At 39.1% G+C, this 27427-nt stretch overlaps 8 protein-coding genes across 13 annotated transcripts; 4 read left to right on the top strand and 4 right to left on the bottom strand.

The window, feature by feature from the left end:
- Nucleotides 1-23: 23 nt before the first annotated feature.
- On the top strand, nt 24-4896 carry LOC17898953 (pentatricopeptide repeat-containing protein At1g06710, mitochondrial). Of its 2 annotated transcripts, none has more exons than XM_023776865.1 (5): nt 24-3051; nt 3275-3422; nt 3520-3622; nt 3888-3977; nt 4284-4896. In XM_023776865.1, exons 1-2 carry the CDS (start codon nt 103-105, stop codon nt 3317-3319), a joined length of 2994 nt encoding a protein of 997 aa, XP_023632633.1. In that variant the 5' UTR covers nt 24-102; the 3' UTR covers nt 3320-3422; nt 3520-3622; nt 3888-3977; nt 4284-4896. The 2 variants fall into 2 exon arrangements, with proteins under 2 accessions (XP_023632633.1, XP_006306676.1); XM_006306614.2 differs by having other exon boundaries at nt 4269-4896.
- A 426-nt stretch (nt 4897-5322) lies between these two features.
- Nucleotides 5323-8521, top strand: LOC17897155 (PTI1-like tyrosine-protein kinase 1). Of its 4 annotated transcripts, none has more exons than XM_023788837.1 (8): nt 5323-5534; nt 6320-6441; nt 6666-6919; nt 7072-7198; nt 7320-7593; nt 7679-7811; nt 7898-7984; nt 8092-8521. In XM_023788837.1, exons 2-8 carry the CDS (start codon nt 6357-6359, stop codon nt 8227-8229), a joined length of 1098 nt encoding a protein of 365 aa, XP_023644605.1. In that variant the 5' UTR covers nt 5323-5534; nt 6320-6356; the 3' UTR covers nt 8230-8521. The 4 variants fall into 4 exon arrangements, with proteins under 4 accessions (XP_023644605.1, XP_023644606.1, XP_023644604.1 ...); XM_023788838.1 differs by having other exon boundaries at nt 6302-6441; XM_023788836.1 differs by having other exon boundaries at nt 5323-5546; nt 6302-6441.
- Nucleotides 8522-8687: 166 nt separating this feature from the next.
- LOC17897335 (uncharacterized oxidoreductase At1g06690, chloroplastic) lies at nt 8688-11845 on the top strand. Its single transcript, XM_006306125.2, has 10 exons — nt 8688-9152; nt 9442-9533; nt 9627-9667; nt 9763-9927; nt 10004-10026; nt 10127-10198; nt 10432-10599; nt 10733-10815; nt 11110-11172; nt 11533-11845. Exons 1-10 carry the CDS (start codon nt 8822-8824, stop codon nt 11716-11718), a joined length of 1224 nt encoding a protein of 407 aa, XP_006306187.2. The 5' UTR covers nt 8688-8821; the 3' UTR covers nt 11719-11845.
- A 183-nt stretch (nt 11846-12028) lies between these two features.
- On the bottom strand, nt 12029-13607 carry LOC17896769 (oxygen-evolving enhancer protein 2-1, chloroplastic). The gene is made up of 4 exons (XM_006303518.2): nt 13284-13607; nt 12922-13154; nt 12774-12824; nt 12029-12468 (listed from the first exon to the last, which is right to left on the bottom strand). The coding sequence occupies exons 1-4, from the start codon at nt 13528-13530 to the stop codon at nt 12208-12210; spliced, it is 792 nt and encodes a 263-aa protein (XP_006303580.1). The 5' UTR covers nt 13531-13607; the 3' UTR covers nt 12029-12207.
- A 334-nt stretch (nt 13608-13941) lies between these two features.
- LOC17898158 (DExH-box ATP-dependent RNA helicase DExH2) lies at nt 13942-20570 on the bottom strand. 2 transcript variants are annotated; one of them, XM_006306110.2, is made up of 14 exons: nt 20343-20570; nt 20072-20162; nt 19571-19961; nt 19379-19453; nt 19197-19241; nt 18702-18795; nt 18538-18596; nt 18301-18426; nt 18047-18099; nt 17783-17816; nt 17615-17704; nt 16506-17510; nt 15316-16380; nt 13942-15225 (listed from the first exon to the last, which is right to left on the bottom strand). In XM_006306110.2, exons 1-14 carry the CDS (start codon nt 20443-20445, stop codon nt 14329-14331), a joined length of 4128 nt encoding a protein of 1375 aa, XP_006306172.2. In that variant the 5' UTR covers nt 20446-20570; the 3' UTR covers nt 13942-14328. The 2 variants fall into 2 exon arrangements, with proteins under 2 accessions (XP_006306172.2, XP_023644603.1); XM_023788835.1 differs by lacking the exons at nt 19379-19453; nt 19571-19961; nt 20072-20162; nt 20343-20570 and having other exon boundaries at nt 18702-18819; nt 19197-19233.
- Nucleotides 20571-20797: 227 nt separating this feature from the next.
- Nucleotides 20798-23581, top strand: LOC17900187 (protein JASON). Its single transcript, XM_023777093.1, has 7 exons — nt 20798-21046; nt 21323-21371; nt 21467-21540; nt 21899-22122; nt 22282-23014; nt 23100-23191; nt 23275-23581. Exons 1-7 carry the CDS (start codon nt 20876-20878, stop codon nt 23366-23368), a joined length of 1437 nt encoding a protein of 478 aa, XP_023632861.1. The 5' UTR covers nt 20798-20875; the 3' UTR covers nt 23369-23581.
- LOC17897922 (1-aminocyclopropane-1-carboxylate oxidase homolog 3) lies at nt 23427-24952 on the bottom strand. Its single transcript, XM_023777094.1, has 3 exons — nt 24362-24952; nt 23955-24276; nt 23427-23850 (listed from the first exon to the last, which is right to left on the bottom strand). Exons 1-3 carry the CDS (start codon nt 24889-24891, stop codon nt 23596-23598), a joined length of 1107 nt encoding a protein of 368 aa, XP_023632862.1. The 5' UTR covers nt 24892-24952; the 3' UTR covers nt 23427-23595.
- Nucleotides 24953-25513: 561 nt separating this feature from the next.
- On the bottom strand, nt 25514-27162 carry LOC17900665 (1-aminocyclopropane-1-carboxylate oxidase homolog 3). The gene is made up of 3 exons (XM_006305075.2): nt 26584-27162; nt 26185-26506; nt 25514-26090 (listed from the first exon to the last, which is right to left on the bottom strand). The coding sequence occupies exons 1-3, from the start codon at nt 27111-27113 to the stop codon at nt 25836-25838; spliced, it is 1107 nt and encodes a 368-aa protein (XP_006305137.1). The 5' UTR covers nt 27114-27162; the 3' UTR covers nt 25514-25835.
- Nucleotides 27163-27427: the final 265 nt, after the last annotated feature.

Raw genomic sequence — 27427 nt, 5'->3', positions numbered from 1 at the left:
GAAAACCATCACATCCCCTGAAATTTATTTCTTCTTCTCTTCATATAAACCCTAAACCCTCTTTTAAACCCTAAATTATCTCTATCGGTTTATACGATAGCAATGAACAAAACAGTCGTAAGATGTCTTCTTTCTCCTTCACATCATCCCTTGCTTCGATTCCCCACCAATTTCTCTCTTCTCCACAGAGTTTTCACCTGTAGCCGTTATCTCACCACTAGGTTTATGTCCACTCCTCCGCCCGACGAAATGTATGGATTCGACGACCCTTTCTCCCCCAGTGAGTCTCGGGATGTTGTGGATTTGACTAAAGAGTTTTCCTTTTTGCACGATTCTCTTGTATCCTCTGGAAATTTTGTTGATGTCCACCAACTAGTGCCCATTACTCAATCCTCTATTGATGCTAGAGCCATCGCGGAGGCTGTTTCTGGTTGCGACGATGTGTTTGGGAGTAAATCCCAGAAGTTTCTCAGGCAATTTAGAGAGAAACTGAGTGAGAGCTTGGTGATCGAGGTGTTGCGTTTGATTGAAAGACCTTCTGCCGTTATTAGCTTCTTCGTTTGGGCAGGTAGGCAAATAGGTTATAAGCATACTCCACCTGTATATAACGCTTTGGTAGACCTGATTGTACGTGATGATGACGAAAATATTCCGGAACAACTCTTGCAACAGATAAGGGATGATGACAAGGAAGTGTTTGGGGAATTTCTCAATGTGTTGGTAAGGAAACATTGCAGGAATGGGTCATTTAGCATTGCACTCGAGGAGTTAGCGAGACTGAAGGATTTTAGTTTTAGACCTTCAAGATCTACTTATAATTGTTTGATACAGGCATTTCTCAAGGCTGATCGTTTGGACTCTGCTTCTTTGGTTCACAGGGAAATGTCCCTTGCAAATCTTAGGATGGATGGGTTTACACTTCGATGCTTTGCTTATTCTCTCTGTAAAGTAGGAAAGTGGAGGGAAGCTCTATCATTGATGGAAGCTGAAAATTTTGTCCCTGATACTGTATTTTATACAAAACTGATATCTGGTCTGTGTGAAGCTTCGCTTTTTGAAGAAGCTATGGATTTCTTGAATAGGATGCGAGCTACTTCCTGTCTTCCAAATGTTGTAACATATTCAACTTTGCTTTGTGGATGCTTGAACAAAAAACAGCTGGGTAGGTGTAAAAGGGTGCTTAATATGATGATGATGGAAGGTTGTTATCCAAGTCCTAAGATTTTTAATTCTCTAGTACATGCTTATTGCACATCAGGAGATCATTCATATGCATACAAATTGCTAAAGAAAATGGTTAAATGTGGTCACATGCCAGGATATGTTGTCTACAATATATTGATTGGGAGTATTTGTGGTGACAAAGACTCGCTTAGTTGTGATCTGTTGGAATTAGCTGAGAAAGCTTATAGTGAAATGCTTGCTATAGGGGTTGTTCTGAATAAGATTAATGTCAGTAGCTTCACACGGTGTCTTTGTAGTGCTGGGAAATATGAAAAGGCATTTAACGTTATCCGGGAGATGATTGGTCAGGGATTTATACCAGATACCAGTACCTATTCTAAAGTCCTTGGTTATTTATGTAATGCTTCAAAAATGGAGTTGGCGTTTCTGTTGTTTGAAGAAATGAAAAAGGGTGGCCTTGCTGCTGATGTCTACACGTATACTATTATGGTAGATAGCTTTTGTAAAGCTGGTCTGATTGAACAGGCTCGTAAGTGGTTCAATGAAATGAGAGAGGTTGGCTGTACACCTAACGTCGTCACATATACCGCTCTTATCCATGCTTATCTTAAGGCTAATAAGGTCAGCTGTGCGAATGAGCTGTTTGAAACGATGCTGTCTGAAGGGTGTCTTCCTAATATTGTTACATATTCTGCCTTAATTGATGGCCACTGCAAAGCTGGAAAATTGGAGAAAGCTTGCCAGATTTTTGAAAGAATGTGTGGCAGCAAAGGTGTTACAGATGTAGAAATGTACTTCAAGCAGTATGATGACGACAGCGAGAGGCCAAATGTAGTTACATATGGAGCTTTACTGGATGGTTTATGCAAGTCGCTTAGGGTTGAAGAAGCTCGTAAATTGTTGGATGCAATGGCTATGGAAGGTATTGAACCGAATCAGATTGTATATGATGCTCTCATTGATGGACTCTGTAAGGTTGGGAAACTAGACGAAGCACAAGAAGTTAAAACTGAGATGTCTGAGCATGGATTCCCCGCGACCTTATATACTTACAGTTCTCTAATTGATCGTTATTTCAAAGTGAAGCGCCAAGATTTAGCCTCAAAAGTATTGTCTAAGATGCTTGAGAATTCATGTGCGCCCAATGTGGTTATATACACTGTGATGATTGATGGCTTATGCAAGCTTGGTAAAACTGATGAAGCCTATAAGCTTATGCAAATGATGGAAGAAAAAGGGTGTCAGCCTAATGTTGTGACATATACAGCAATGATTGATGGATTTGGAATGATTGGTAAAATAGACACATGCCTTGAGCTCTTAGAACGAATGTGTTCCAAAGGTGTTGCTCCAAATTATGTTACTTATAAGGTCTTGATAGATCATTGTTGCAAAAATGGTGTACTGGATGTGGCCCACCATCTTCTAGAAGAAATGAAACAGACACAGTGGCCTACACATGCAGCCGGATATCGCAAAGTCATTGAAGGATATAATAAAGAGTTCATAGAGTCTATAGGGCTTCTTGATGAGATAGGCCAGGATGATACTGTCCCATTTCTTTCTGTATATAGGCTTTTAATTGATAATCTTATTAAAGCTCAAAGGCTGGAAATGGCTCTTAGGCTTCTTGAAGAGGTTGCAACATTTTCAGCCACGTTGGTTGGCTACAGTAGCACATATAATTCGTTGATTGAAAGCCTTTGCCTTGCTGATAAAGTGGACGAGGCTTTTCAGTTGTTCTCAGATATGACGAAGAAAGGTGTCTTTCCGGAGATGCAAACATTTTGTAGTCTTATCAAGGGACTTTTCCGAAACAGCAAGATCGATGAAGCACTTTTGCTTCTAGATTTCATATCTCATATGGTTTGTCCTCTTTGACTCTTTCTTCTGAGTTTGAAAAGTACAGGAATCATTAATGTTAGTTAAACTGTATTTTTTTTGCAATGATCACTTGAATCTATGTATATTTTATTAGAGCTAATTATCTAGTGGAAACAAGGCATTTGCATGTGGTACTTAATACTGTTTATGTAGTTCTTTGTATTTGTTTCTGGTATTTCATTGCTAAATTGCCTCAATTTTGCAGGAAATTCATTGGATAGAAGAAAAGAAAACATCTGATCGGACTTAGGCATATTGATTTATGATATGTAGTTCTGATTTGCTCAAACCCTGAAATTTCGAAGGTTATAGATGATGCATGGGAACAATGGGTTTTTGGACCAATATTCTTTGTAAGTTTATTGGTTTTAGATGACATAGACTCAATATTTACTTTGAAATATGTCTGCTTCCTTTGAAATAGCGACATGCATATGTTTATGTATGCAGGTTCTGCCCTGTGCATGATGTGTAATCTACATTTCTAATGGCTCTCAATAGAGTTGAAAGGCCTCCTTTAAGCACTTTACAACTGCATTAATGCTTTGCATAGGTAAGCACAACTCTGGTAGAGTATGTAAGATCTTCACCAAAAGACAAATAGATTTCATGATTCAATGATTAGTCAAGCCAATACTTTCAACTCTTGAGTCCTTGATAAAATTTCTCACTGTCTCTTACGTTCCACTTTGGAGCATATGACGGAACCCATATATAAGTAAACCCTTTGTAAACTGTTAAGAATTTTCCTTTTACTATCTATGCTCGTGCTCTGTGTTATAATCTAAACGCATTTCTCTTTTCATTTTGTCTTCCAGTATTCCGATAATCATCTTTTAAGCATCAGATATGCAGAGCCCAGCTTCTCGTCTCAGTCCAGAATATAAATCACAGTAATTGCTTCTGAGGTAACTCAGTTTCCCACTCTTTTGAAGTCCAACCATTCTTAGATGCTGTGTTTTCTGTTAGGAATTCTTCTAAGAATATTTTGCCTTACTGGTCACCTTAGTAAAAATATTTGAAAGATGTAACTCGTAGTTGTCCTTGACTGGTGCACCTTGTCATATTGATGACGTTTGGGTTGTTGTATCTTGAAAATACCGTAATTGCATGGATGAGTAGTATATGATCCATGCTTGGTATTGAAAGTTATTAGCTTGTATTCTCTTCTGCTAACCCAGCCATATAACATATCTCAGTTCCTGTGGAATCAGCTTGGGTAGAAAGGAGATATCAAAGCTTTTAAACATGCGTGGATTGACGGATGAACAGAGACAGAGAGGAAAGGGACCAAGAAGAAGTCAAACTATGGGGAAAAATCTATGATGAGGATCTTAGTCCTGTCAAAAGACACAAGGTAAGTAGATTGGCACACTCATCCTTTTGTTGGTTTGACCAGAGAGGAGAAGACAAGAGTCCATATAGAGGTGGAACATGATGATAGTTTTCCAGGGAAAATAAGATGAAAAAGCTTGTTTGGATCCCTAACCAGAACCTCATCACTCATCAGTTTCTTACTCATGGCTTGACAATGACCTGACGGATCAAGCCTCCGGTGCTCGTCTTTTGTTCATGGTAATATTGGGCTAATTAATGGGCCTATTACTCTCTCTGAGAGAGAAACAGAGATCTTCCAAGATACTTTGGTGAGCCCTATAGATCAATGATGATGATTCATTTGTGTTGTTTGCTAATAAAAAAAACATCAGCCTATCTTGTAATGTATGTCTGGCTTGTTTTGGATATATATGTTAATGCTTTGTTTCTGACATTGGAACACTCTAAAGGAGTTGGTTGGATTTATAATACGATAACAATATTATAAGATATATATGGTAATTCAATTCGAGACAAAAAAAAAAAAAAAAAGTCAACAAAATTTTGTATAAAAGAAATCTCAAAATTGTATTTAAGGAAATAAACAGTAATGGTAAAAGATAATTATAGCTTATACGAAAATTGACGTATCCGTCTTATTAATATGTGTACTGCATATAAGAAGAGTCCAGACTTGAGTCAATTAGAAAATATTGACCATTGACCGGAATATGTGAGGAAAAAGTTTATTTTATTTTTTTAGTAATTCGTTATTTGTTTGTTGCTTATCTTGGATTAGGTGATAAGGTTTACATACATATCTGGAAATTGGAGTAAATAAAATATTTAAATAAAAACAAGAGAGAGAGAGTTCAATAAAAGCAAAAGGCCAAACAAAAGAAGGGATTATTAGATATTTAGATTATTAAGAGAGAGAGAGAGAGAGAGAGACAACAAAAACGCCAAAGCTGTTAAGTTTGCTTTTTGGCCATTTCCTTCTTTCTTTCTTTCTTTCTTTCTTTCTCCCTTCGTCTCTCCATCAAGCAACCCTCTCTCTCTCTCTCTCTCTCTTCATCGCGGAGGAGACGATCGTTGTAGGCGACGACGAGCCCTATAGAGAGATTGAGAGGGACATCGAGTTTTGTAAGGTGACTAGACGGGTAACGAAGCTATTCCCTTTCCTTTTTTTTTATGTCTGTATATGAATTTTGGATTTTAGTAGCAATGGTGGTGTATTATATAGATTCATGCTTTGTATGGCTTCTGGGTTCGTTTTTAATCCCTGACGCTTTTTCCTTTTCTTTGATTTCAATTTTTTTTCCATTCGATTTCGTTTCTGATTTTCTGGAGATACATTTGGGGCAGATCGCTCATCTGGGTTTTTATTTTTATTTTTCAAAGTTCTTGAGTCTCTTGGGTGATGAAATTGTGAGCCTTTGATTATTGTTCTGGCCCTTGTTTGTCCCTATTTCTTTTTTTTATTTTTGCATGTATGATCAAATGTTTTTTATATTTAATCATGTGTTTTTTCTTTATTGATTGAGGAATTTTTGATGAACTAGGAATTACATTTTCTCTTCCTGGAGAATCTACTCTCAAATCACCTTTGCCAATATATAAATGTGATCTCAATTTGTAATATTCTGGGTTTCTGCTTAAATCTGATCGTTCTTAATATCTCCTACCTTCTAACTGCGGAGATAATATATTACTAATATATCAGCCTACTGACTTGGAACTATATGCTTTTACTGTTCCTTTGGTAGTAAACTATGCGTTCATGAGAATGAAGTAAATGTGGTTGTTGCGTCTAGATTTTTCTGTTAAGGACTTATTGGGTATTGAGCTAGTATTAGATATTCCTTTTTTTTTTGGCTCACACATCTGGTCCTATCTCCTTTGCATCTATATTCAGTTACTTCATCTATTCCAGGAGCCAAAGGTTTTCAAAGATCTACCAGTGAACAAGGATGCGCAAGTGGATCTGTTGTACATGTCAGATAGAAGACTCAAATGAAGAGCAACAACTCAAAAATTCGCAGCAGCAATCTGATGGTATGTTTATCTTAGATTCTCTACTTATTTGCTGAAATTATTTTCATTATGCATGTCTTACGGTATTCTTTGAGGGAATATATTCCATTCCCACCTTAGTTTGGCAGTTATTATATTTTGCAAATCAGTCAGACATTTTTAAACATTTAGTGACTTCATATTGTGTATCTATGAAGTTGATTTTCTGTTTATGCTTATCATGTTTAGTGTCTTCATGTGTGTAGCTAATCATAAGAATCCAAAACCAGCACCGGTTGCAAAACATGAGGTGAAGAAGGAAGCTCTTCCGATCGAGGTTCCTCCCTTGTCTTTGGATGAGGTAAAGGAAAAGACTGAAAATTTTGGATCAAAGGCACTGATCGGTGAAGGATCTTACGGGAGAGTCTATTATGCCACACTAAATGATGGTGTAGCAGTTGCTCTGAAGAAACTTGATGTCGCACCTGAGGCTGAATCAGATGCCGAATTCTTGAGTCAGGTTATTAATCTTCTTCAAATCCTTTCAGTTCCTCTCAATCAACTTGCTTTGTAATGACATGAGAGGAGTATTAGTATCTATACATTTTTCCCAGGAAGTTTGTGTTTACTTCCTCTTTCAACTTGTCATACTCATACTTTGCTCTTCTTTAGGTTTCGATGGTTTCTAGACTGAAGCATGAGAATCTCATTCAATTGCTTGGTTTTTGTGTTGATGGAAACCTGCGCGTCCTTGCATATGAGTTTGCAACAATGGGATCGTTGCATGACATCTTACATGGTAAGATACGCTTTTTGGACTTTGAGATTTTCTGCTCCATTCCGTTGCTAAACAAACCCCCTGGTTTGGCCAAAATTTTTTGTTGTGTCCATGTAGTTGATTGTTATTTGTGCGATTACAGGTAGGAAGGGAGTTCAAGGGGCACAACCAGGTCCAACACTTGACTGGATAACAAGGGTGAAAATAGCAGTTGAAGCAGCTAGGGGTTTGGAATACCTCCATGAAAAGTCTCAGCCTCCTGTAATCCATAGAGACATAAGATCAAGCAATGTCCTTCTTTTTGAAGACTACAAGGCAAAGATTGCTGATTTCAATCTCTCGAATCAAGCACCTGATAATGCTGCTCGCCTTCACTCTACAAGAGTATTGGGAACTTTCGGCTATCATGCTCCAGAGTAATGTGTCTTAAGCCCTTAACTGTTTTGTGTACGTATGAATGCATAATAAACAGCTAAAATGTTAATCCGCCCTCATATGCAGATATGCAATGACTGGACAGTTGACACAGAAGAGTGATGTGTACAGTTTTGGGGTTGTACTTCTAGAACTTCTCACAGGGAGGAAACCAGTGGATCATACCATGCCTCGAGGTCAACAGAGTCTTGTAACCTGGGTGAGCATACATTCCTCTAAAGAATGATTTTTTTTTTTTCCTCGTATCCGGTGGCTTACAATTCCCAATGTATTGGCTCTGATCAGGCGACACCAAGACTCAGTGAGGATAAAGTCAAACAGTGCATTGATCCAAAGCTAAAAGCCGATTACCCTCCAAAAGCAGTTGCTAAGGTACCTCGCTCTTTTATGAACATATGAAAAGTTGAAACTGATGAAAAAAGAAAATCAGTTATTGGAAAGATGCAAATAAATATGTGTATATATGTGGGGAATTGCAGCTAGCAGCAGTAGCAGCATTGTGTGTGCAATACGAAGCTGAGTTTAGACCAAATATGAGCATAGTTGTGAAGGCGCTACAGCCTCTCCTGAAACCTCCAGCTGCAGCTGCAACTCCATCTACAGCAGCAGAATCTTGAAATATTATCATAATATTTTTTTCACTGCAACAATCAGAATCGACTTAGTACCGTGACCATAAATGAAAGATGTTGGTTGTTGGGAATGACAACTCTTAAAGAAGGATTATTATGTTTCGTTTGATGATGATTGGTTTTGCGCACAGTTTTGTTGTGCTAGAAGAAAGATTATGGGCAAGTTTATTGTTGCCGTTTGATGAGTTGGAGAGTGAGTGAGGAACTCTTGATTCTTACTATATGATGATGATGATCCCTCTTATTTCTATTGATAATTGCATTTTTTGCGTTAATCTTTGTCATGTACAACATGTTGTTGAACAAATTTTCTTAACTCTCTCATTTTATTTTAGAAGCTACAGTATATAACATGTTAGTGAGATATGCTTGCTGCTTAGTAAGTGTGGTACATAATTAATTATCTCTTAAATATTGTATTTTCTTAGATTAGGGTACGGCAATTAGTTAAGAGAAATATAATATTTACGTTTTACAGATTGGAATCCCCAATTAGAAATTAAAAAAAAAAAAAAAGGAATAGATTTTTGAGTTGCTCGGCCCGCCAACATCCTACGTGTCTATCTCACCGTCTCTCATGAGTTTCCCCAAACCTCAACTTCTTCTTCTTCTTCTTCTTTGGGTTCTTCCAATTCCAAAACCCGTAAAAAAGAAAAAAATTAAGAGCATGGCCTTGGCTACGCATTTCACTTTCCCTTTAAACAATGTTGTTTCGGAAGGCTCTCGGGGAAGAGGAAGTTTCGTCCGTAAGCTGGTCAGAGCTGTAGCCTCCGGCGATTCCGTGGCTCCGGCGACGTCGGAAGATTCAAAAGTGAGATTGGGTGGCTCCGATTTGAAAGTGACCAAGCTTGGCATCGGAGTCTGGTCATGGGGTGATAATAGCTACTGGAATGATTTCGAGTGGGATGGTCAGTGCTTTTGCAATTTCCCTTTCGCTTGATTTCCACTTAAATTTCTATTGACACTTTGTGATTCTATTTTAAAATTGATTTTGCTAGTTGACACTACTATGCATAATTTTTTGACTGTTTCTTTTCATTCACTTTTATAACGTATGTAAGTAAGTAAGTAAAAAGAGTCCCTCTTTATTTGATTCTTCTTTTTGAGCTTCTCTCCACTTGTTGTTACCTTTTCTCCTATGTGTCCACAAGTATCGAGATGAAAAAAGTTTTGGTTTTTTCCTTTCTGTCATGGTAGACAAGAAACTCAAGGCTGCTAAAGGTGCTTTCGATATCAGTCTTGATAACGGTATAGATTTTTTCGATACCGCAGAAGTTTATGGTTCCAAGGTAAGAATTGAAATGCTCATTACTCTTCCTAAACTAGTTTGTTTAGAAACAACTTATTGGAAATTTTCACTTTCTTGTCTCCATGTCTTATAGTTTTCCCTGGGTGCTATAAGCTCTGAAACTCTTTTAGGAAGGTACTTTTTTTTAGCTGTATTTGGGATCCATGCAACAGTGGGCAACGATCCTCATAGATATTCTTCTTGACTATCATTGGTGATATTTTCAACAGATTCATTCGTGAGAGAAAAAAGAGATACCCTGGAGCTGAGATTTCAGTTGCTACAAAGTTTGCCGCATTGCCATGGCGATTGGGTCGTGAAAGTGTTATCACTGCCCTTAAAGATTCCCTTTCCCGGCTTGAGCTTTCATCTGTGGATCTCTATCAACTACATTGGTATGTACCCCTGATTCATGTCGAATTTTACACTGTAAGGGAACTATCTCACTATTTGCTTGGTTAAAAATTTCAGGCCAGGACTATGGGGAAATGAAGGTTTTTTCTTAAGAGCAGCATTGTAGCTACTTTGAACAAAAGTCTTGTCGGTTTTTGGTAATCATATAAAATCTAATGACACTGTCAACTGATATTATAGGATATCTCGATGGTCTTGGGGACGCTGTTGAACAAGGACTTGTGAAGGCTGTTGGTGTTTCCAACTACAGCGGTATATCATTTCAATCTGTTTCTTTTTTCCTCTCGGATGATCGGGACTTGAAAGAAAACAACATTTATATCACGATGTGCAACTTTTCCTTGTCAATGCTAGGATATATATTCTCCATTTTAAAAGTAATATAGAAAGTAGAAAGTATAATTGGTTTGATAGTGCACATCATATGTTACTTTATTGAGCTTTCAAAGTTGTCATACTCACTGTTGTGGGTCACGCTCATTCAGAGAAGCGGCTACGTGATGCTTATGAGAGACTCAAAAAGAGAGGCATTCCTCTGGCCTCAAATCAAGTCAACTACAGTCTGATCTACAGAGCTCCAGAACAGACTGGTGTAAAGGATGCTTGTGATGAACTTGGAGTTACTTTAATTGCATATTCCCCCATCGCTCAAGGTGATTTGCCTTTCTCTCCTTTGCTTTGTGTCATGTCTATCTTTCTCTGATAAAATTGCACAAGTCTCTGATATTATTTACTCAAAACAACTAGGCCAGTGAACATCTATCTTTTCTTCTTCTGTTTTTCCAGGTGCTCTTACTGGTAAATACACCCCAGAGAATCCACCCTCAGGTCCTCGGGGTCGCATTTATACTCGTGAGTTCTTAACAAAGGTAAGAGCTTTGACTGCATAGATCTATGTTATTTACCTCAGCCATATATATGTTTCTGCAAAACTATAGTTACATTTAAAATACTCTCAGAGTCTTCTAGGAGACTTACATCTAATTGCTATAAACCTGCCGATTTTTAGTCCTGCTATTGTCTAAGGATATTCTGTTTTGAGAAAAAGCACTCACTTCTTATACACACCCATATACACCAATCAATGTACCTATGCATAAATTATCAATAGGTAGCATAATCCTGCCAAATTGCTTCACTAACTATGACTTGTGACGTTACAGCTCCAACCCCTGTTGAACAGAATCAAACAAATTGGTGAAAACTACAGCAAAACACCCACACAGGTTTGTTCTCTTTTGCTTATGCGCTCTATCTTTGGTTTTCCCTGCCTAAAGTTGAAGTCCAAAAATGTAAAGAAAAATAAACACGTATAATTGTGTGATCCACATTGAGCTATCCAAGTTGTACACCCTCTGCATGTTCATCCTACTCTAGGTACTTGCAGATTACCATATTTTTTCATCAGTCATTATTATGTGAATAGACGCAAATACACGTATAAGTCAAATTAGTTTGTATATTTACTTCTTTAGCTGATTTTGAGGAACAAGGCCGTGTTAGAAGTTCAGTAAACCTAAGGATGGAGTCCTTGATTTGCATCGAATCATATGCCTTTTTTTGTTTTTTTGTGTTGTTGTGTGCAGGTAGCATTGAACTGGTTGGTGGCACAAGGGAACGTGATACCCATCCCAGGAGCCAAGAACGCAGAACAAGCCAAAGAGTTTGCGGGAGCGATAGGTTGGAGTCTGACAGACAACGAAGTGAGTGAGCTACGGTCCCTGGCCTCTGTGATAAAACCCGTCATTGGTTTCCCTGTTGAGTATCTCTGAACTCATTGAAACCCCGTTTGTAGCACTTGTAAAGCTCAAAGGTTACAATATGATGAAAAGTAGCATGTAAATGATGGTAAAGTATTTTAATACATATGAAAATAAAACATCTTTGCTTATTCAAGAATTTTACAGTAGCCATACAAATGATCGGAAAAATAGAGGGCGTTTGGCACTTGATATAAAATATCAGTTCTAGTCACACATCTCAATTCGTCTGCATTTTAACCTATCGCGAGCTTTCTTCATTGTCTTTAGGATGTTTTTTTAAGGATTAAGATTTCGTCAGTGTCTTTACTTGGAGAAATAATTTACTGAATATAGTTTTTTTAGAAAACTTGAAAAGGGTCTGTTATCACAGGTACACAAGTGAAGCCGCAAAGGTAACATCATCTTGATAGGTCTCAAAAGCTCGGTTCCATTTTCCTTTTTTTACAAGAGACAAATGAAGAAAGCAAGCAGAGCATTGTTATGTTGTGTTGCTTTCACTCAAGCAACACTGAAAGAAGTGGCTGCGTTCTCAACAAATTTCCTGGCTCCCTTGAACCACCTCTTGTCTCCAGCTTGTGCTTTGCAGATGTAAAGTTTCCCTCCGTTCACAGTGGCTGTGATCAGCTGGTGCTTTCCACCTTCGTCTCCATCAGCCGTTCTTGTCAACACCGACAAGTAATAGTATGGTTTTCCACCAACGTCCTGAGATGATGAGTCCAGAATGTTTGCTGTTGCCACTGCATTGTTGTCAAAGCCTCCCTGCAAGAAACATCAGATTCACACACACAGTTAGGACCTGATAGTCTAACTACACATAAGGTAACAATGTTGGTCACGTTATAAAATTGAAGTTTATATATCCCTCTTTGTTAGAGAGGATAAAATCTTTGCCTGTAAGACTTTATCCAAAACTAGAGAGATCTTTGTAGGTTTATCAGTTGGCAAAGGATTTGTTCTATGGGTTGACAACAAGGGAGAGAAATTTTGAGTTTTGGGTGTTTGATTCTCATATTCTATTATATCAGCTTCATGTTTACATTACCAAAAGACAGTTGGAAGTTTACCTCAGAGGCAGTCTCGCCGAAGTAAGCTTGTTTCCCTAGGAGGTAATTAACCTGCATAAACCCAAAACCGAATCAACATTCAGTCTCACAGTTCATTAGAGTATTTGATTTATCAATATGTTTATAGATGATGGCGTAAAGCAAAGACCTGAGAGAGGAACTCTTCGGGAGAACCGTAATCAGTGATGGACTTCTTGTCGGTAGGAGTGACCATGACATTGAGATTGCTGGTGGCATCGAAGTTGTCTTCGTACCTAAGGACTTGTCCTGGATACTCTATCTCTTTGCTTGGGTTCCATTTTGCTGGCACCTGCACTTTGAATCCATCTCCACTGTATGGCATGAAGTCTGTGTTCGTCTTTGGCTTCCCAAACACATTTGCTGCAACAAACCAAATTAAAAAAAGGAGAAAAAGAAACCCCACGATATGTTTTCAAGATTATTTATTGGTCTGAAAGTGACATGATCCGAGATTATCTGATTTTTTTTTTTTTAAATATGTATCCGCACCTGCTTCACCGTAGGCGGCATCAGCGGGAGATACTTTGGAACCAACAGCGGCGGCGCCGACGAGGAGGGTGAGAGCGAGACGGCGAGAGACGGCGGAGTTATCGTCTTCGTGAGGCTGTTGGGCTTTACACATGATCTGAACAGGTTTGGAGAGCGAAACGTGACGCTGGGAGGAGGAGGAAGATGATGATCGTGCGGCTGAGGAAGCCAATGCACTCTGGTGTAGGAAACACGCGCTGTACGCCATTCTCTCTCTCTCTCTCTCTCTCTCTATGTCTGTCTCTCTTTCTCTCTCTGTGTATCTCTCTCTGTTATGAAAATGTTTTTGAGGATTGTGGAGTGTGTTAATGTATGGAGCTCAAACGAAGAGTGAAGCTCATTGGCTGGTTTCGGATATTGGAGGATCTCTGTGTTGATGTCCAGATAAGGTTGTTGAGGTCTTGTATTGTGACACGTGGCAGATACGCTTCGTTCTTGTTCCACGTCAGATTCATTTGCTTTCGGTTCCATCATGTCTACTCACATATATTTAGTATTCTACTCTTCCAAGAATCAATCTTTTTCTGCTCACGCTACACAGTTCTGGATTAATATTGGTTTTTCTTCTTTTTCCATTACATGCGTACGAATTTGTTTCAAATTAATGATAGAACAATGGTAGCACTAAGTTAGAACGACTACAAATTATCTACTGAAATCGTGACTACAACAATAATAATCTAACAAAATCGTTAAAATTTTCCAAATCTGTTACAAACCTATGTAGATAAATCATGGTAGGTGACATTTGAACAAAATTCGGTAGGTAACATTTGAACAAAATTCGTTTCATGACAAACACCTAAATGCTCGTTAAAACACCGAAGTGTAATAGGGGCATCATACTTCTCTTCCTGTTTGTCCTTGCGAGTAACCTTCTTGGTTTCACTTTCTGTTCCGCTTTACAATTGTCCTCCTTTAGTGCAGCTTCAGTCCGTGGAGTGTTTGGGTCACAGTGATCATTTCCCTTGGTATGATCCGAAGGTATGCTCGCTTTTACCTCTATCTAACCCGACTTCTTCCCTGATTTTCGCTCTGTTTTTGCTTTCCGTTGTTCTTGTTGCTTAACCATTGATGGAGCTTCAGTCAGAACATTTTTTTGGTCAGGAGGTTCAATCCCACTAGTAGAAGGCATATTCTCTTCCATATTCTTACCCGAATCAAAGCTGTCAGCTAATTTGCGCTTTTTCTTTTTTGGTTTCTTAGCCGCTGGAACAGTGTTTGAGTCAGCTTGCTCATTACCACTGACAAGATTCAAAGGAATGCTCTCGTTCTCCTTGCCCGGATCCAACAGGCTGACTGACTTAGGCTCTTTTTGCTCATTCCTATTAGCCAGATCAGAAGGCTTGTTCTCTTCCATGTTCACCAAATCAAGATTGTTGACCGATTCGCACTTTTTGGACCTTGATCGCTTCTTTTTTGGTTGCTTAGCCGCTATCGTAGCTTCCATTGGAGCAGTGCTCGGGTCAAGTTGTTCATCCCCATTAGCAGGAATGATAGGCAAGCTTTCTTCCATGTTACCATAATCCAAGTTGATAGGTAGATTAAGCTCTGTTTGCTCATTCTCATTAGCAAGATCCGAAAGTGTGTTTGGGTTGGGTTGCTCATTACCATCAGCGAAATTTGAAGGCAAGCTCTCTTCCATATTACCCAAACCCAACTTGTTGGTTAATTCGAGCTTTGACCCCATTTGAATAGTGGGCGGGTCATGCTCCTGAAGCTCATTGGGGTGAGCGGAAAGTATGTCATCCCTGGGACTCGTTGCATCTGTCACTGAAGCAATAGGTTGCTCAGCTAAATTTTGAGCCAAAGATTGGGCAACGCTATCATTTGAGAGAATACAAGCTATCGCGTACATAGAAGCACCGAGATGAGGCGGCAAATTTTCCTTTGGATGATTAACCTACAAAATGCAAATTAAAGGTTTGAAGATGCCATTGCCAAAATCAAACCATGAAAACCTTAAATCGTAGTGATTATACAACTCATGTACCTTGAACAAAATGGACGCCATTAGTCTCTCTCTCAAGATGTACATTTGAGCAATTTCCAAAGCTGTAACCTTGAAAGGCAGCCACCGATCCACTATTACTTTTACTAAATTTTCCGGAGCAAGCATTATTTTCTCTCCATCCCTACCACCCTTTTTATCTATGTCCATCGCATCTCCTACAATTTCTTCCTCGTTATCACTCTTATCAGCATCATAGCTCTCTGTAGGAGACACGGCTATCTCTCTTGAAAACAGTAACAAAGGTACAGTGGGGAGAAGAGTGCAGCTTCTTATCTGCACACCCCAATCTCCTCGAGTGATCTCATCAAAAACAATCAAAGCTTCGTCATACTTGGAAGAGGAAATGTTGACATTGTTTGCTAGCGAGGGCACACGAACTTTAGCTCCAGTAATAGTCTCTACTACAGACCTTGTCTGGTTCTTGGAAACTGGGCACATCCTTCCTAACATAGGGTACAATCCTACTGCTACAACAGCACGGAGAATACCCGGATCATGAGCATTCAGGCTACAGTTTGAACTGCTAGGGATGACCCCATGTCTTTTAAGTTCTCCCTGAAGCTTGCGACACAGATCATCCAGCCTCTTCATGGCGATTTGGGAGATGAAGTACTTAGAACAAAACTCCTTAGCTCGACCACTTTCTTTTGCATTTTTCCAGCACTGAAAAGCCGCAACAGTCGCAAGATGATCACTGTGGTCTCCATAAAGCGATGCAAGTTCATGTTTTGCGGCAGCAGCTTTTTTTCTTTCACCTGGCAACATGGGCATGATAAATGGATCCTTCTCGTCGGCTGCACATGCCAGAATAAGTGCTGGATCCAAACAGTTCACTAATATGGAGAAATAAATCATCTTGCTAATCCGAGGATGAACTGGAAGCTGACCAAATTTCTGTCCAAGTTCTGTCAGCTCTTCTTGAGGAGTCAATGCCCCAATATCTTTAAGGATGATTAAGGCATTCGCAATACTTTGAGCAACTGGCGGGTCCATCAATTTCTGAAGGAATTTATTTACATTGCAATTCGGATCCAGCATTTTAACCTGAACATATTATTGAAGGACATCAGTAAGAAATCAAGCATGCGAGACCTGTCAAACAGGATGGTACCATACTTGAACAACATTAAACATCATAGAAAAAAAATATACATTAGAAATAACAGCACCTGCAAGCAGAGTTCATCCACTGGCATTCTCTTAACTTCAGGAACTCTAAATTCGGGTAAAGACGCTTCCCGGAGTTTAGAATATAGATGATAACAAACGCCGGGCTGGCAACGGCCTGCTCGACCTGCCCTCTGTTTTGCATTTGCTTTTGATACCCAAGATGATTGGAGCGTTGACACATCGTTATAAGGATCATAACTCTTTTCCTTCATCCGGCCGCTATCTATCACATAAACCACATCATCAATAGTAACTGCTGATTCAGCAATGTTTGTTGCAAGCACAACTTTGCAACAACCTCGAGGGGGACAATCAAAAACTTTCTTCTGTTCGTCTGCTGGAACCCGTGAGTGAAGACATAAAATGCTGAATTTAGCACTATCAGCAAAAAAGGGATTCTCAAGCAATTTCTCTTTTGTTTTTCTTATTTCCTCCCACCCAGGTAGAAAAACAAGAATGGCACCAACTTTTGAATCACCGCATATTTTCTTCATTAACTTCACTATAAGACCCACATCTACTTCTTCTGGTTTCATTGTTGCCATATACTTATCAAGTAAGTCTTGTGTTTGCTGAGAATTGGACTTGGTGTTATCCGCATGTTCCCTGATTATTTGAGCAGTTTCAATTTGATTCTCTTTTTCAGCCAATTCTAATGCGGTTATACCTTCTTTGGATTTCAGTGTACAATTAGCGCCAAATGAAAGGAGCTTGCAGACATCGCTAACCCTACCCTTTCCAGCAAAGACCATAAGTGGTGTTAAACCGGTCATTGAATTCTGGTAATTGTAAGCCTCAGGACTTCCTTCAGAAAAAACTAGATCTAAGAGACAATCAAACTCATCATTAGTCCATGCCAAGTCGATAGCTTCATCTAAAACAACTTTTTCTTCGTCTTTAAAATCACGCTTTTCACTTGGTATGTTCGAATCAGCAGAAAGTAGATGATTATTCTTGTCTGATATCAGGACAGAGAGTGCGTCTTCCAGAAAAAAGGTTCTCACCTATCGATACGGACGCGAGATATTATTTTTCAATACAATGAGACAAGTAGCACATTCTATAGCAAACTAGATAGAAAAAGACACGAAGAGAGAGAGGAATTAACTGGATAAGTGAATCCAGGCACTCGGACAACCGGGCAACCTCCGAAATAATCGGAAAACCTCTCAGCATCAAGAGTAGCACTCATTAGAATCTGTTACCACAGAAAAATATTTATTCTTATGTTGCAAATGTATCATACCAATAGAAAACGAAGAAGAGCATAACTAACCAGTCGGAGATGAGGATTAGTCGGAAGTAAGTCTCTGCAAAAAAAAAATCACAAATTGATCTGAATTCTGCCACTCACCCAAAGATTCAAACAGTTGTTGGTTTCGTTTCTTAGCTTCAAATAAATAATTTAAATACAAGTATAGCAATGCATCTAAATTATAGTGTGGCACCAATTAAACGATAGCCATCATATCTATTTGACTTTTTTGGTTCACGTTGACAAGCTGAGCACATAAGCGTTTAAGAAGGCTAGAGAATGTACCTTAAAATCATTAACATGAAATCAGAGTAGGAGTCCCTTTCATGGATTTCATCCTACGAAGTGATCCACAGATTAGTGACCAATATAGACATCTACAAAATCAATCTATGAAGTGATCCACAAATTAATACTCTTTTTTTTCAATTAAAATTTTACTCCTCCGGTGGTAGAACCAGGACATGTAGTGAATGGGAAAGCATACTTATAATTACATACAAAAAAAACATATTATAAATTAAACAAGAATGTGTTACCACAATAATGTGAGTTATATCAGGAACACAGCTGTTAACGCCTTTGCCTATAAGCACTCTCAATAGAATGCCATTAGTGCAGAAAACAACTGATGACCCTCTTCCACCTTCACTTTGCAGCCGAACCTAGATTAATTTGTATCATAAAGTCAATGATATATTGAGAAAAGACTGTAGCCCTGAGAACTTGTGTGTCTATCATATGAAATAAGTATGTCTAAGAAAAAGACCCTTTACCTTGTAGCCGACGGTTCTCCCAATAGTTTCACCTCTTTCCCAAGATATTCGATCAGAAACTTCATTTAGGAAAGAAGGTATTAAGTAAGGAGTTTGCCACTTTTACTGCATGCATTTAAATGAAAAATCTAATAACTTCGCAAGATTTGAATCAGATTACAAACCTGAAATAGCTGAGATACGACGAGGTTGTGTGCAAATGATTTTGCACGCTTCTTGCTTACTATACCACATATGATCTAGAAGATATTGAGGCACCTAAAATATCAACACCTGAAGCACCTGAGAAACCTCACAAATGAAAAAAAAACAAAAAAAACAAAAAAACAAAAAAAAACGAAACTAATACTTGAAATAGAGTACGATTTATAAATATTCAGTGATAAGGTAATAATGTAAAAGAACACAAACCCTTATTCCACAACACTTAAAACTCATTTTTTCACAATGCATAAATATTATGTAGCTAGCTTTGGACATGAAAATTGACAAGATGAACCTAGAAAATAAATAAAACAGTGATGATTAACTATACTAGACTATCTTAACATTTATACCCAAAAAAAAAGAAAGAAAAAACTATACTTGACTCCACCAGAAGAAAACAATACAGAATAAATAGCAAAAACACAACTACAAACAACAAGAGGAAGACGTACCTGAGTAGTTTTCCCACAACCAGTTTCACCAGCAATAAGAACAACCTACATTTCAAATAAGAATGAATAAATACTCTTTCAAAATCAGTGGAAATCCCAACTGAAAGCTCAATTACGAAATTCAAATCCTGAATCCAGATATAGAGAAACAAATTAGATATCAAGAAACCCATATATATAACCTGATTGGATTCAACTGCAGATATAATGGCGTCGCGAAAAGATGCGATGGGAAGCTTTGAACGTGCTTCAAAGATCTGGACAAATCATTAAAATAGAAGAGTGTTTCTTTTACCCAACACTGCATGGTTTGTACTTTCTGAAACATGTATAGATAAATATTTCAATCTTGTGAAAATACATAAACAGCTAACCTGTCGAAAACGTTTATCATTTTCCAGTCTAGAACTCAGAGATGCCACGTTATTCTTAATATCGTGTTTTGTCAGTTGAGGTTTCTGGAAGAAGTCATCTTTCCAATTACTGCGGATGTTTCCAGTATATATACCCAATGATGTCCCAGTAGTATCGCCGTCACAAGGTGGATAGCGAGTAAATAAATCGTTCAGAACAGCTTTTGCCTCAGGTGGAAATGAAACACATTTGAGCTTCTCTGGTGGTACCATCTTCTTTCTTAGAGCGCTACCTTTCTGATATCTGGTTTCATACCTATGATTGCTCTTTGACTTTGAAATGCTATCTCCTTCCTCATCTGCACTCCCAGCTTTACTTTTGAAAAGAGAAAGACGCCTTTCTTCCCCACTCCTACACAGAATCCAAGAGGATAAGAAACTAGGGTGCTCTCAAGTAGTAGATACCCAAAACTTGGATATCCCCAAATCGTCAAAGAAAAATTGCATAAAGCTGTGACTGACCCGTGACTTTTTGATCGAAGACCCATCCGTCGGCACATCTGATGAACGATGCCACGTTCGCCATTTGTAAGATGCTGCTCAAAGACGTAAGCTACACAATAGAAAGCCAACACACTTGCATTCAATCAAACAGAACATTCCGATAGAAATCACCGAAGCTAACAATAACTTAAACACCACTGAGAGTAGAGAGTATTGGCGTTCATAGCTGAAGAAACGTTGATTAAGAAGATAGGAATCAAAACAAAGGAGTCTAATAGCTAAAACTCACTATCATTCCCGGAGGCGCGAAACTCCTCAAGGAGCTTGGTGGCCCAAACTGTAGTGGTTTCGCAGAGACGAATATGCTTCGTATTCGTCTTCTTCTTCACCATCGCTTTTTTTAAGGTTTCTCTGACTCTCGATACTAGTGAGCAGAGACTGTTCGGCGGCCTGTGTCCCGTTCGTTGGTTAGTCTTTCCGGTTTCGCTCCTTTCCGCCTCCTTCCTTTACCCTATTTTCCTTTATTTCTTTCCGGCAGGCATAAATTTATTTTATTTTATTCTTTTTAAGAGAAAATAATAATCCTTACTGGATAGCTCTAAGTGCCCATTGGGCCTTATGGGCCACAATTAGGTTAACTTAGAAAAATAGTCTGATCGGGAAGACCTGCACGCACCTGATTCATTCGCTCGCACTCCTTGTGTTTCAAATTTCAAAATAAAACGACATTTTATCTCTCTCATTTTCTGCGTGTTTCTCGGGAAAATCGTCCGCCTGATTGTTTTCTCTTTCACTGTTGCGCTGGTCAGGAAATCAAATGATATGAGACGTCTGTTGATGAAGCGAAACCTAAGTCCACTGTGCAGATCCGTGCTCAGATTCATCGATATATCAGTTTGTAGAGCCATGGCTTGTTTTCTCGACTGCTTCCGCGCCAGAGCCGATCGCTCTACTAGTAATCTCGTCTCTCACTCTTCACTCGCCGATTCCAGAGTAACTCTTTCGCTTCTCTTGCTTGCTTTTTCCCCATCTTTTCTTTGCATGATCGTGTCAGTTTTGGTGTTAATCTAGCTGCGATTTTGGTCGTTGAGGAAATAGATCCTTCCCTGATAGATCCTTGAGCTTGATTTTGTGTATGATGGATGTATCTGTTGGTTACTGAATCATATATTTGGACCACGTTTCTTTCGATTTTCTTGATCAAGATCATATCGATCTGACCCAAAATTGCCTCTCCCTAACAAGTTTCCTTTTCTTATTGATCTTCAGAAAGCTCAGGACTCGCAGAATGATTTGTCAGCTTTGTTTCTTGCTAAAGGTAACTCTCTCTTTTTTTATGGTTTTATCATGAACCGAGATGATTGTCTTGTTTTTGCTCTTGTTAACGAATGGGTTTTGGTCGTGACAAAGCAGCTTCTTCGCCTTGCCTTGACAAAGAAAGACTTGATTTGGATTCTATACATATTGACAAAGACCTACGGGATGAGGTATGGTTCTTATTAGAACATCGCCTCTAATCATCTCTGATGTGTATTATCCTTCTATCATGATCAAGATATGTGTCCTTGGATTTGATTTCCAATTATCAACTTAACTGCTCGTGAATCAATTTCTAGCTATTGAAACCCTGTTTTTGTTCTTGCAAGTCTTATGAGAAAAGATGGGTTTCTATGTTTTTTGTTACTGCGGTGGTCTTTAGCTTTGTTTCTCTATAATGAAGGTGCTATAGATTCTAGACTCTTTCTTTGTGGAACCTCAGAATTTCTACAGAATCTGATTGTTGATGCTTCAAAGAGTTCATGCTGAGAATCTAACGCTTTTTTCCTTTTACTTGTGGAATCATAGGCCCGATTTCTCAAAGCTTGTGGTACTATACTCGAGACACCTATCGAAATTAGGAAAGCATCCCAAAGACTAAGTAGCCCTCAACATTCTGGATCTTCTCATTTTCACTCATGGATTTCCAGTAGCTCTGCGATGGGGTCTCATTTGGCTGAATCGCCAACCCCCATGAAATCTTGTGAAGAGGTCGGAAGACCATCATTTACTTCAGAGCAAACAGCTAGCAGGTAAAATAAATACACCAATTCAAATTGCTCTATGAATAAAAATATATAATAAAAATATGCTTGATTGAATTGACATGGTTTCTTGATAGAAATAGTGTGGTTTCTATGGTTTAACGGATCTTTGGATCTGGAATTCACTATTTTCCTTTTTCATATTAGTTGTGTAATCGATGTCCGGGACAGTTCAAGGATCTCTTCTGCTTCAAGTGATAGTATTGAAGTGGAGAGCATTGGCACTGCAATCAAGGGTGAGTTGGATAAAACTGGCAGGCCAAAGCTCACAGCTGGAAAGACTAAGTCTGTCCGGTTTGAATGCGATCTTGATCAGTCTCACTCTTCTAATTCTTCCGAGAATAGCAGTTCAAGAAAACCCGAGATGGGTGGCAAATATTCTTTTACAGTGAGCTCGCCTAATCCAACCCCCTTGAAGCTATCTGATGAGATGCAGACTCCTGGAACCATATATCCTGCTAACATCGAATCAGCGGGAAGGGGGAGGCCAAGAATCAGGTCGCAGTTTGTGCATTCAGTTTCCAATTTAATGGAAAATGCATCCTTATATAAGTCCCTTCATGATTCTCATGAAAGCCTTGAACAAGCTGAAACACCTTCGTCATCAACTTATGAGGAAAAGGTGGAAGAAACCTCAGATGAGAAATTGTCCAAGTTTGAGGCAAGTTTTTCTCCTTGGCTAAACCAGCTCAATGACGACAGTGACGAAAACATTGCGATTTCAAACGATAGAACACCAGGACTCGCTGCCATAACTCCAGGTGACAGGCCTATCATTGGACTAGCTGCTGCTCAGTGGATCGAGAATGACCAAACTGAGATATCACCCAAATTGTGGGATGGAAATGGGATCCCAAATTCGACAACCAAATACAAGGAGGTATATTTCCTTGCATTTCATTTCCTCTGTCCATGCTCTTTCAGTTCCTTAAATAATCAGAAACTATTCTTCTTACCTTATGCAGGATCAGAAAGTGAGCTGGCATGCAACACCATTTGAGGTGAGATTGGAGAAGGCACTTACTGAAGAAGGTTGTCAAATTTTATTCCCTCCAAGGTATATATTAACCGCAAATCTCAATGATATCCCTAAGAAGTGATGAAAAACGACACAAGTTACCATAAATATGTGTGGTGCAGGAAACTTGAAGTGATGATGGAGGAGGTTGAAGGGGACACAGACTTATCGCAGCTGCAGCATTCAGTGCAACCAAGCTCGGTAGTTTCCTTCTGAAAGTCTTTTTGGCTTTCGTACAGAACAGTACTTTTACATATGGTTATCATGACTTGTGAGCAAATGAAATACTCTTGTTTCGGGCTTTTTAAAGAGCTTTGAAGATATCAAAATAAAGTATAAACAGAGACGTTTATGAACCCCTTGGGAATTTTTTCTTCACCAAGCACTGTATTGGTCTCTCACTTGAGTAATATTACATATATTTTAATGTTGGATACGTGTGTTCATATTTTAAAATGAAGCAAAGCAGAGGTTCCGTCAAGTCCTTTAGCATTGAAGTGAGTAGCATATTCTCTAATGGTTGTCTCTCTGTACTTTGGAGGGTTTGCTTCAGACACAAGCTCTCTAATGGGTCCGTACATTGTAGGGTTCGGTCTCATGCCGGTGGTAAAGAAACATGCGACAGAGACTCGAGCTCTTGAGGATCTGTTCGCCAATACTCTATGCTCCAAACTGATGAATTTGTCGTTTGTTATAAGCTGCATTAAAACCACGAAACCAAACAAAAAAAAACCTTTGAATTAGAGGGGAGATCAACCATACGATGCAAAATTTTGAGTAAAAAAAACATTGGTAAACTTGCCTGTAAAAGATCTCCGATGTTGATGATGAGAGCGCCGGAAACATGAGGAACATCGAACCAATAGCCTTCGCGACGAACCTGAAGCCCTTCGATCTGATCTGGAAGAAGGACGGTAAGGAAAGAGTTGTCGGCGTGCTGACTTGTGCCTAAAGTTTGGTCAGGCTCTGGACACGGTGGGTAGTAATGGGAGAGCATGAGCAAACCCTTGGAGCAATCCAAGTCCTTGAGGTGATTAGAGTTCAACCCTAAAGCTTCAGATAAAAGCTCAAAGAGAAACTCACCCAATTTCATGGCTTGCTTTGCGTATTCGATCATAACATCCCTGAAACCAATGAAGTGATCATATACACCATACGAATAAAGAAGATTACACATCAAATCAAGTTAAAGCAACGGAGTAGTCATACCTACAAGCCTCTGGCAGATCATGTGGTTCCGGAGGATTTGGAGCCATGGTACAAGCGAAAGTGTCTCTCCAATTTGCAGCTGGAGAACTGAAGAGATCGAAATTACTTAAATACATAAACCTTCTGCTGAAATCGCGAGTGTAGAAGTCTTTCCTCACTTCAGGGGACTGCTCGTGAAAGTTACGAACTCCTTCTTTCATCCTCTCAAGAAGATCAAGAGAAACTCCATGGTTAATCACTTGGAAGAAACCCCACTTGGCTGCTGCTTCTTTGATCCCTTCAACCGCGTTCTTGCGGCTTATCACGTCCTCGAACACCCGTCCTCTGAGATCGATCGTTGGGATCGTCTTGAGATGTAGCAAGTCCGAAGGAAGTGGTTTAGGGTTTGATAATTTGGCAGGTGGGTGATGGAAGATGCGTGGAATCTTTGAAACTCCGGCGTCGACGAGTCCTTTCACTCCCGTTTTCGTCTCATCGAAAGCTTTAAGCTCACTGGCACGATCGAAAGAAGTAACCTTTATCGTCTCCATTGTTTTTGTTTCTCGAAAAAACAGAGAAATATGATACAATCACACAACACAATAACCCATAAATCACAAGGATGAGCTATGTTTTTAAGTTCAAAGATGGGACTAGTTGCTACAGCAAAACCATTGATAAGAGATAATGTTTGAAAGACAAAAGCAACCGCTTGTGACAATGACTGGGAAAATAAATTCCAACGCATCTTTACTAGTCAATTTGAATTTGGCATTCTCACATCTTGAAACAGAGTCACAGACTAATCTAGAGGTAGCATTGAACCCTTTGGATCTGTAGAAGTTTGCATTTTCTGTAATGGTGGTGTCACTATATTTGGGAGGGTTTTGTTCAGACAATAAAACAACTTTTGTCTTCAAATTTTTTTGTTTTCTTGTATTTAACGCGTAACTTTTTTTAGTTAGTCATCACGAAATTGCATATTTATTACAAAAAAAAAAATTCATGAATATTTAAAACACACATCAAAACATTCATAATATATGATTAGCTTGATAACATCCCAAAAACTTGAAATTCATGAATTTTAGTGAATTATAGATACAACACTAAATCATCAAAATTTACAAAGATATCTAGCGACCATGCATAACCAAACTAGTAAACTATTTCTCAACCAAACCTTATATATTGTCTTCTGATTCAACTCATCAGAAATTACAAATGTCATCCAAACTATTCAACATCTTCATCATTCAATATTGAAATTCAATCTTTTAACTATAGCAGATAACATCTTATTTGGGCCAAACGGAAATGATAATATATAACGACATAAAATTCCAAATATGGTTCTCACATATCCAACATGTTACATATAATTTTTCATGTTGTATAATGTATATGTGTGATAAAATAGTACTTCGGTGCGTTTCCCCTGCCGATCAGCCCATAGGGTATATCAAAAACGTAGTAGCTCACCATATTCATATAATCATATTTTATAGTGGAGCAAAGCAGAGGTTCCGTCAAGTCCTTTGGCATTGAAGTAAGTAGTGTATTCTCTAACGGTGGTCTCTCTGTACTTTGGAGGGTTTGCTTCAGACACAAGCTCTCTAATTGGTCCGTACAGTCTAGGGTTCGGTCTCACGCCGGTGGTAAAGAAACATGCCACAGAGACTCGAGCTCTTGGGGATCTGTTCGCCAATACTCTATGCTCCAAACTGATGAATTTGTCGTTTGTTATAAGCTGCATTAAAACCACAGAACTTTGAATTAAAGGGAAGATCAACCATTACCATACAATGCAAAATTTTGAGTAAAAAAAACATTGGTAAACTTGCCTGTAAAAGATCTCCGATGTTGATGATGAGAGCGCCGGGAACATGAGGAACATCGAACCAGTACCCTTCGCGACGAACCTGAAGCCCTTCGATCTGATCTGGAAGAAGGATGGTAAGGAAAGAGTTGTCGGCGTGCTGACTTGTGCCTAAAGTTAGGTCAGGCTCTGGACACGGTGGGTAGTAATGGCAAAGCATACGCAAACCCTTTAAGCATTCCATGTCCTTGAGGTGACTACTGTTCAACCCTAGAGCTTCTGACAAAAGCTCATAGAGAAATTCACCCAAATCCATCACTTGCTTTGAGTATTCCATCATAACACCCCTGAAACAATGCGGTGATACACCATATGAATAAAGATTACACATCATATAAGGTTAAAAGAAATGGAGTCATCATACCTGCAAATCTCTGGCAGATCATGTGGTTCCGGAGGATTTGGAGCCATGGTGCAAGAGAAAGAGTCTCTCCAATTTGCAGCTGGAGCACTGAAGAGATCGAAATTACTTAAATACAGAAACCTTCTGCTGAAATCGCGAGTGTAGAAATCTTTCCTCACTTCAGGGGACTGCTCGTGAAAGTCACGAACTCCGTCTTTCATCTTCTCAAGAAGATCAAGAGAAACTCCATGGTTAATCACTTGGAAGAAACCCCACTTGGCTGCTGCTTCTTTAATCCCTTCAACCGCGTTCTTGCGCTTGATCACGTCCTCGAATACCCGTCCTCCGAGATCGATCGTTGGGATCGTCTTAAGATGTAGCAAGTCCGAGGGAAGTGGTTTAGGGTTTGATAATTTGGCAGATGGGATATGGAAGATGCGTGGAACCTTTGAAACTCCGGCGTCGACGAGTCCTTTCACACCCGTTTTCGTGTCGTCGAAAGCTTTGAGCTCACTTGCACGATCAAATGAAGCAATCTTCGTCGTCTCCATCGTTTTTGTTTCTCAAAAAACAGAGCAATATGATACAATCTGCACGCAACACGATAACCGGAAAAGCAAGAATGAGCTATCTATGTTCTTAAGTTCAAAGATGGGACCAGTTGCTATAGCAAAGCCATTGATAAGAGATAAGGTTGAAAGACAAAAGTAACCCCTGTCCCCTTGCGACAGTGACTGGGCCAGACAAGGCGTTGTAATTAAGTACTAGTTATTGCAGAACGAAAACTTGAAAAATCAAAGTCCCAACCGTCTTTATTAGCCAAAATGAATTTGGGCATTCTCGGATCTTGAGATAGAGTAATCTA

The sequence above is a fragment of the Capsella rubella genome, unplaced genomic scaffold (assembly GCF_000375325.1).
Source record: "Capsella rubella cultivar Monte Gargano unplaced genomic scaffold, Caprub1_0 scaffold_1, whole genome shotgun sequence".
NCBI lineage: Eukaryota > Viridiplantae > Streptophyta > Magnoliopsida > Brassicales > Brassicaceae > Capsella > Capsella rubella.
The sequence above is the reverse complement of the archived record's forward strand: the minus strand, read 5'-3'. Positions and strand labels throughout refer to the sequence as shown.

Coding starts and splice junctions, on each gene's coding strand:
- LOC17897335 (XM_006306125.2), top strand. CDS start 8,822: ATGAGTTTCCCCAAACCTCAACTTCTTCTTCTTCTTCTTCTTTGGGTT. Junction 9,534..9,626: donor CAGAAGTTTATGGTTCCAAG/GTAAGAATTGAA, acceptor CATGTCTTATAG/TTTTCCCTGGGTGCTATAAG. Junction 10,027..10,126: donor AGGACTATGGGGAAATGAAG/GTTTTTTCTTAA, acceptor CTGATATTATAG/GATATCTCGATGGTCTTGGG.
- LOC17898158 (XM_006306110.2), bottom strand. CDS start 20,445: ATGGTGAAGAAGAAGACGAATACGAAGCATATTCGTCTCTGCGAAACC. Junction 18,796..19,196: donor GTTGTGGGAAAACTACTCAG/GTACGTCTTCCT, acceptor TTGATATTTTAG/GTGCCTCAATATCTTCTAGA. Junction 18,597..18,701: donor TCGTATCTCAGCTATTTCAG/GTTTGTAATCTG, acceptor TCCTAAATGAAG/TTTCTGATCGAATATCTTGG.
- LOC17897922 (XM_023777094.1), bottom strand. CDS start 24,891: ATGGAGACGATAAAGGTTACTTCTTTCGATCGTGCCAGTGAGCTTAAA. Junction 24,277..24,361: donor GATCTGCCAGAGGCTTGTAG/GTATGACTACTC, acceptor CATTGGTTTCAG/GGATGTTATGATCGAATACG. Junction 23,851..23,954: donor ACATCGGAGATCTTTTACAG/GCAAGTTTACCA, acceptor GTTTTAATGCAG/CTTATAACAAACGACAAATT.
- LOC17898953 (XM_023776865.1), top strand. CDS start 103: ATGAACAAAACAGTCGTAAGATGTCTTCTTTCTCCTTCACATCATCCC. Junction 3,052..3,274: donor TAGATTTCATATCTCATATG/GTTTGTCCTCTT, acceptor TCAATTTTGCAG/GAAATTCATTGGATAGAAGA.
- LOC17897155 (XM_023788837.1), top strand. CDS start 6,357: ATGCGCAAGTGGATCTGTTGTACATGTCAGATAGAAGACTCAAATGAA. Junction 7,199..7,319: donor GTTGCATGACATCTTACATG/GTAAGATACGCT, acceptor GTGCGATTACAG/GTAGGAAGGGAGTTCAAGGG. Junction 7,985..8,091: donor CTCCAAAAGCAGTTGCTAAG/GTACCTCGCTCT, acceptor GGGGAATTGCAG/CTAGCAGCAGTAGCAGCATT.
- LOC17900665 (XM_006305075.2), bottom strand. CDS start 27,113: ATGGAGACGACGAAGATTGCTTCATTTGATCGTGCAAGTGAGCTCAAA. Junction 26,507..26,583: donor GATCTGCCAGAGATTTGCAG/GTATGATGACTC, acceptor GCATTGTTTCAG/GGGTGTTATGATGGAATACT. Junction 26,091..26,184: donor ACATCGGAGATCTTTTACAG/GCAAGTTTACCA, acceptor GTTTTAATGCAG/CTTATAACAAACGACAAATT.
- LOC17900187 (XM_023777093.1), top strand. CDS start 20,876: ATGAGACGTCTGTTGATGAAGCGAAACCTAAGTCCACTGTGCAGATCC. Junction 21,047..21,322: donor CTTCACTCGCCGATTCCAGA/GTAACTCTTTCG, acceptor ATTGATCTTCAG/AAAGCTCAGGACTCGCAGAA. Junction 23,015..23,099: donor CGACAACCAAATACAAGGAG/GTATATTTCCTT, acceptor TACCTTATGCAG/GATCAGAAAGTGAGCTGGCA.
- LOC17896769 (XM_006303518.2), bottom strand. CDS start 13,530: ATGGCGTACAGCGCGTGTTTCCTACACCAGAGTGCATTGGCTTCCTCA. Junction 13,155..13,283: donor TGCCGCCTACGGTGAAGCAG/GTGCGGATACAT, acceptor GGTTTGTTGCAG/CAAATGTGTTTGGGAAGCCA. Junction 12,825..12,921: donor CCGAAGAGTTCCTCTCTCAG/GTCTTTGCTTTA, acceptor GGGTTTATGCAG/GTTAATTACCTCCTAGGGAA.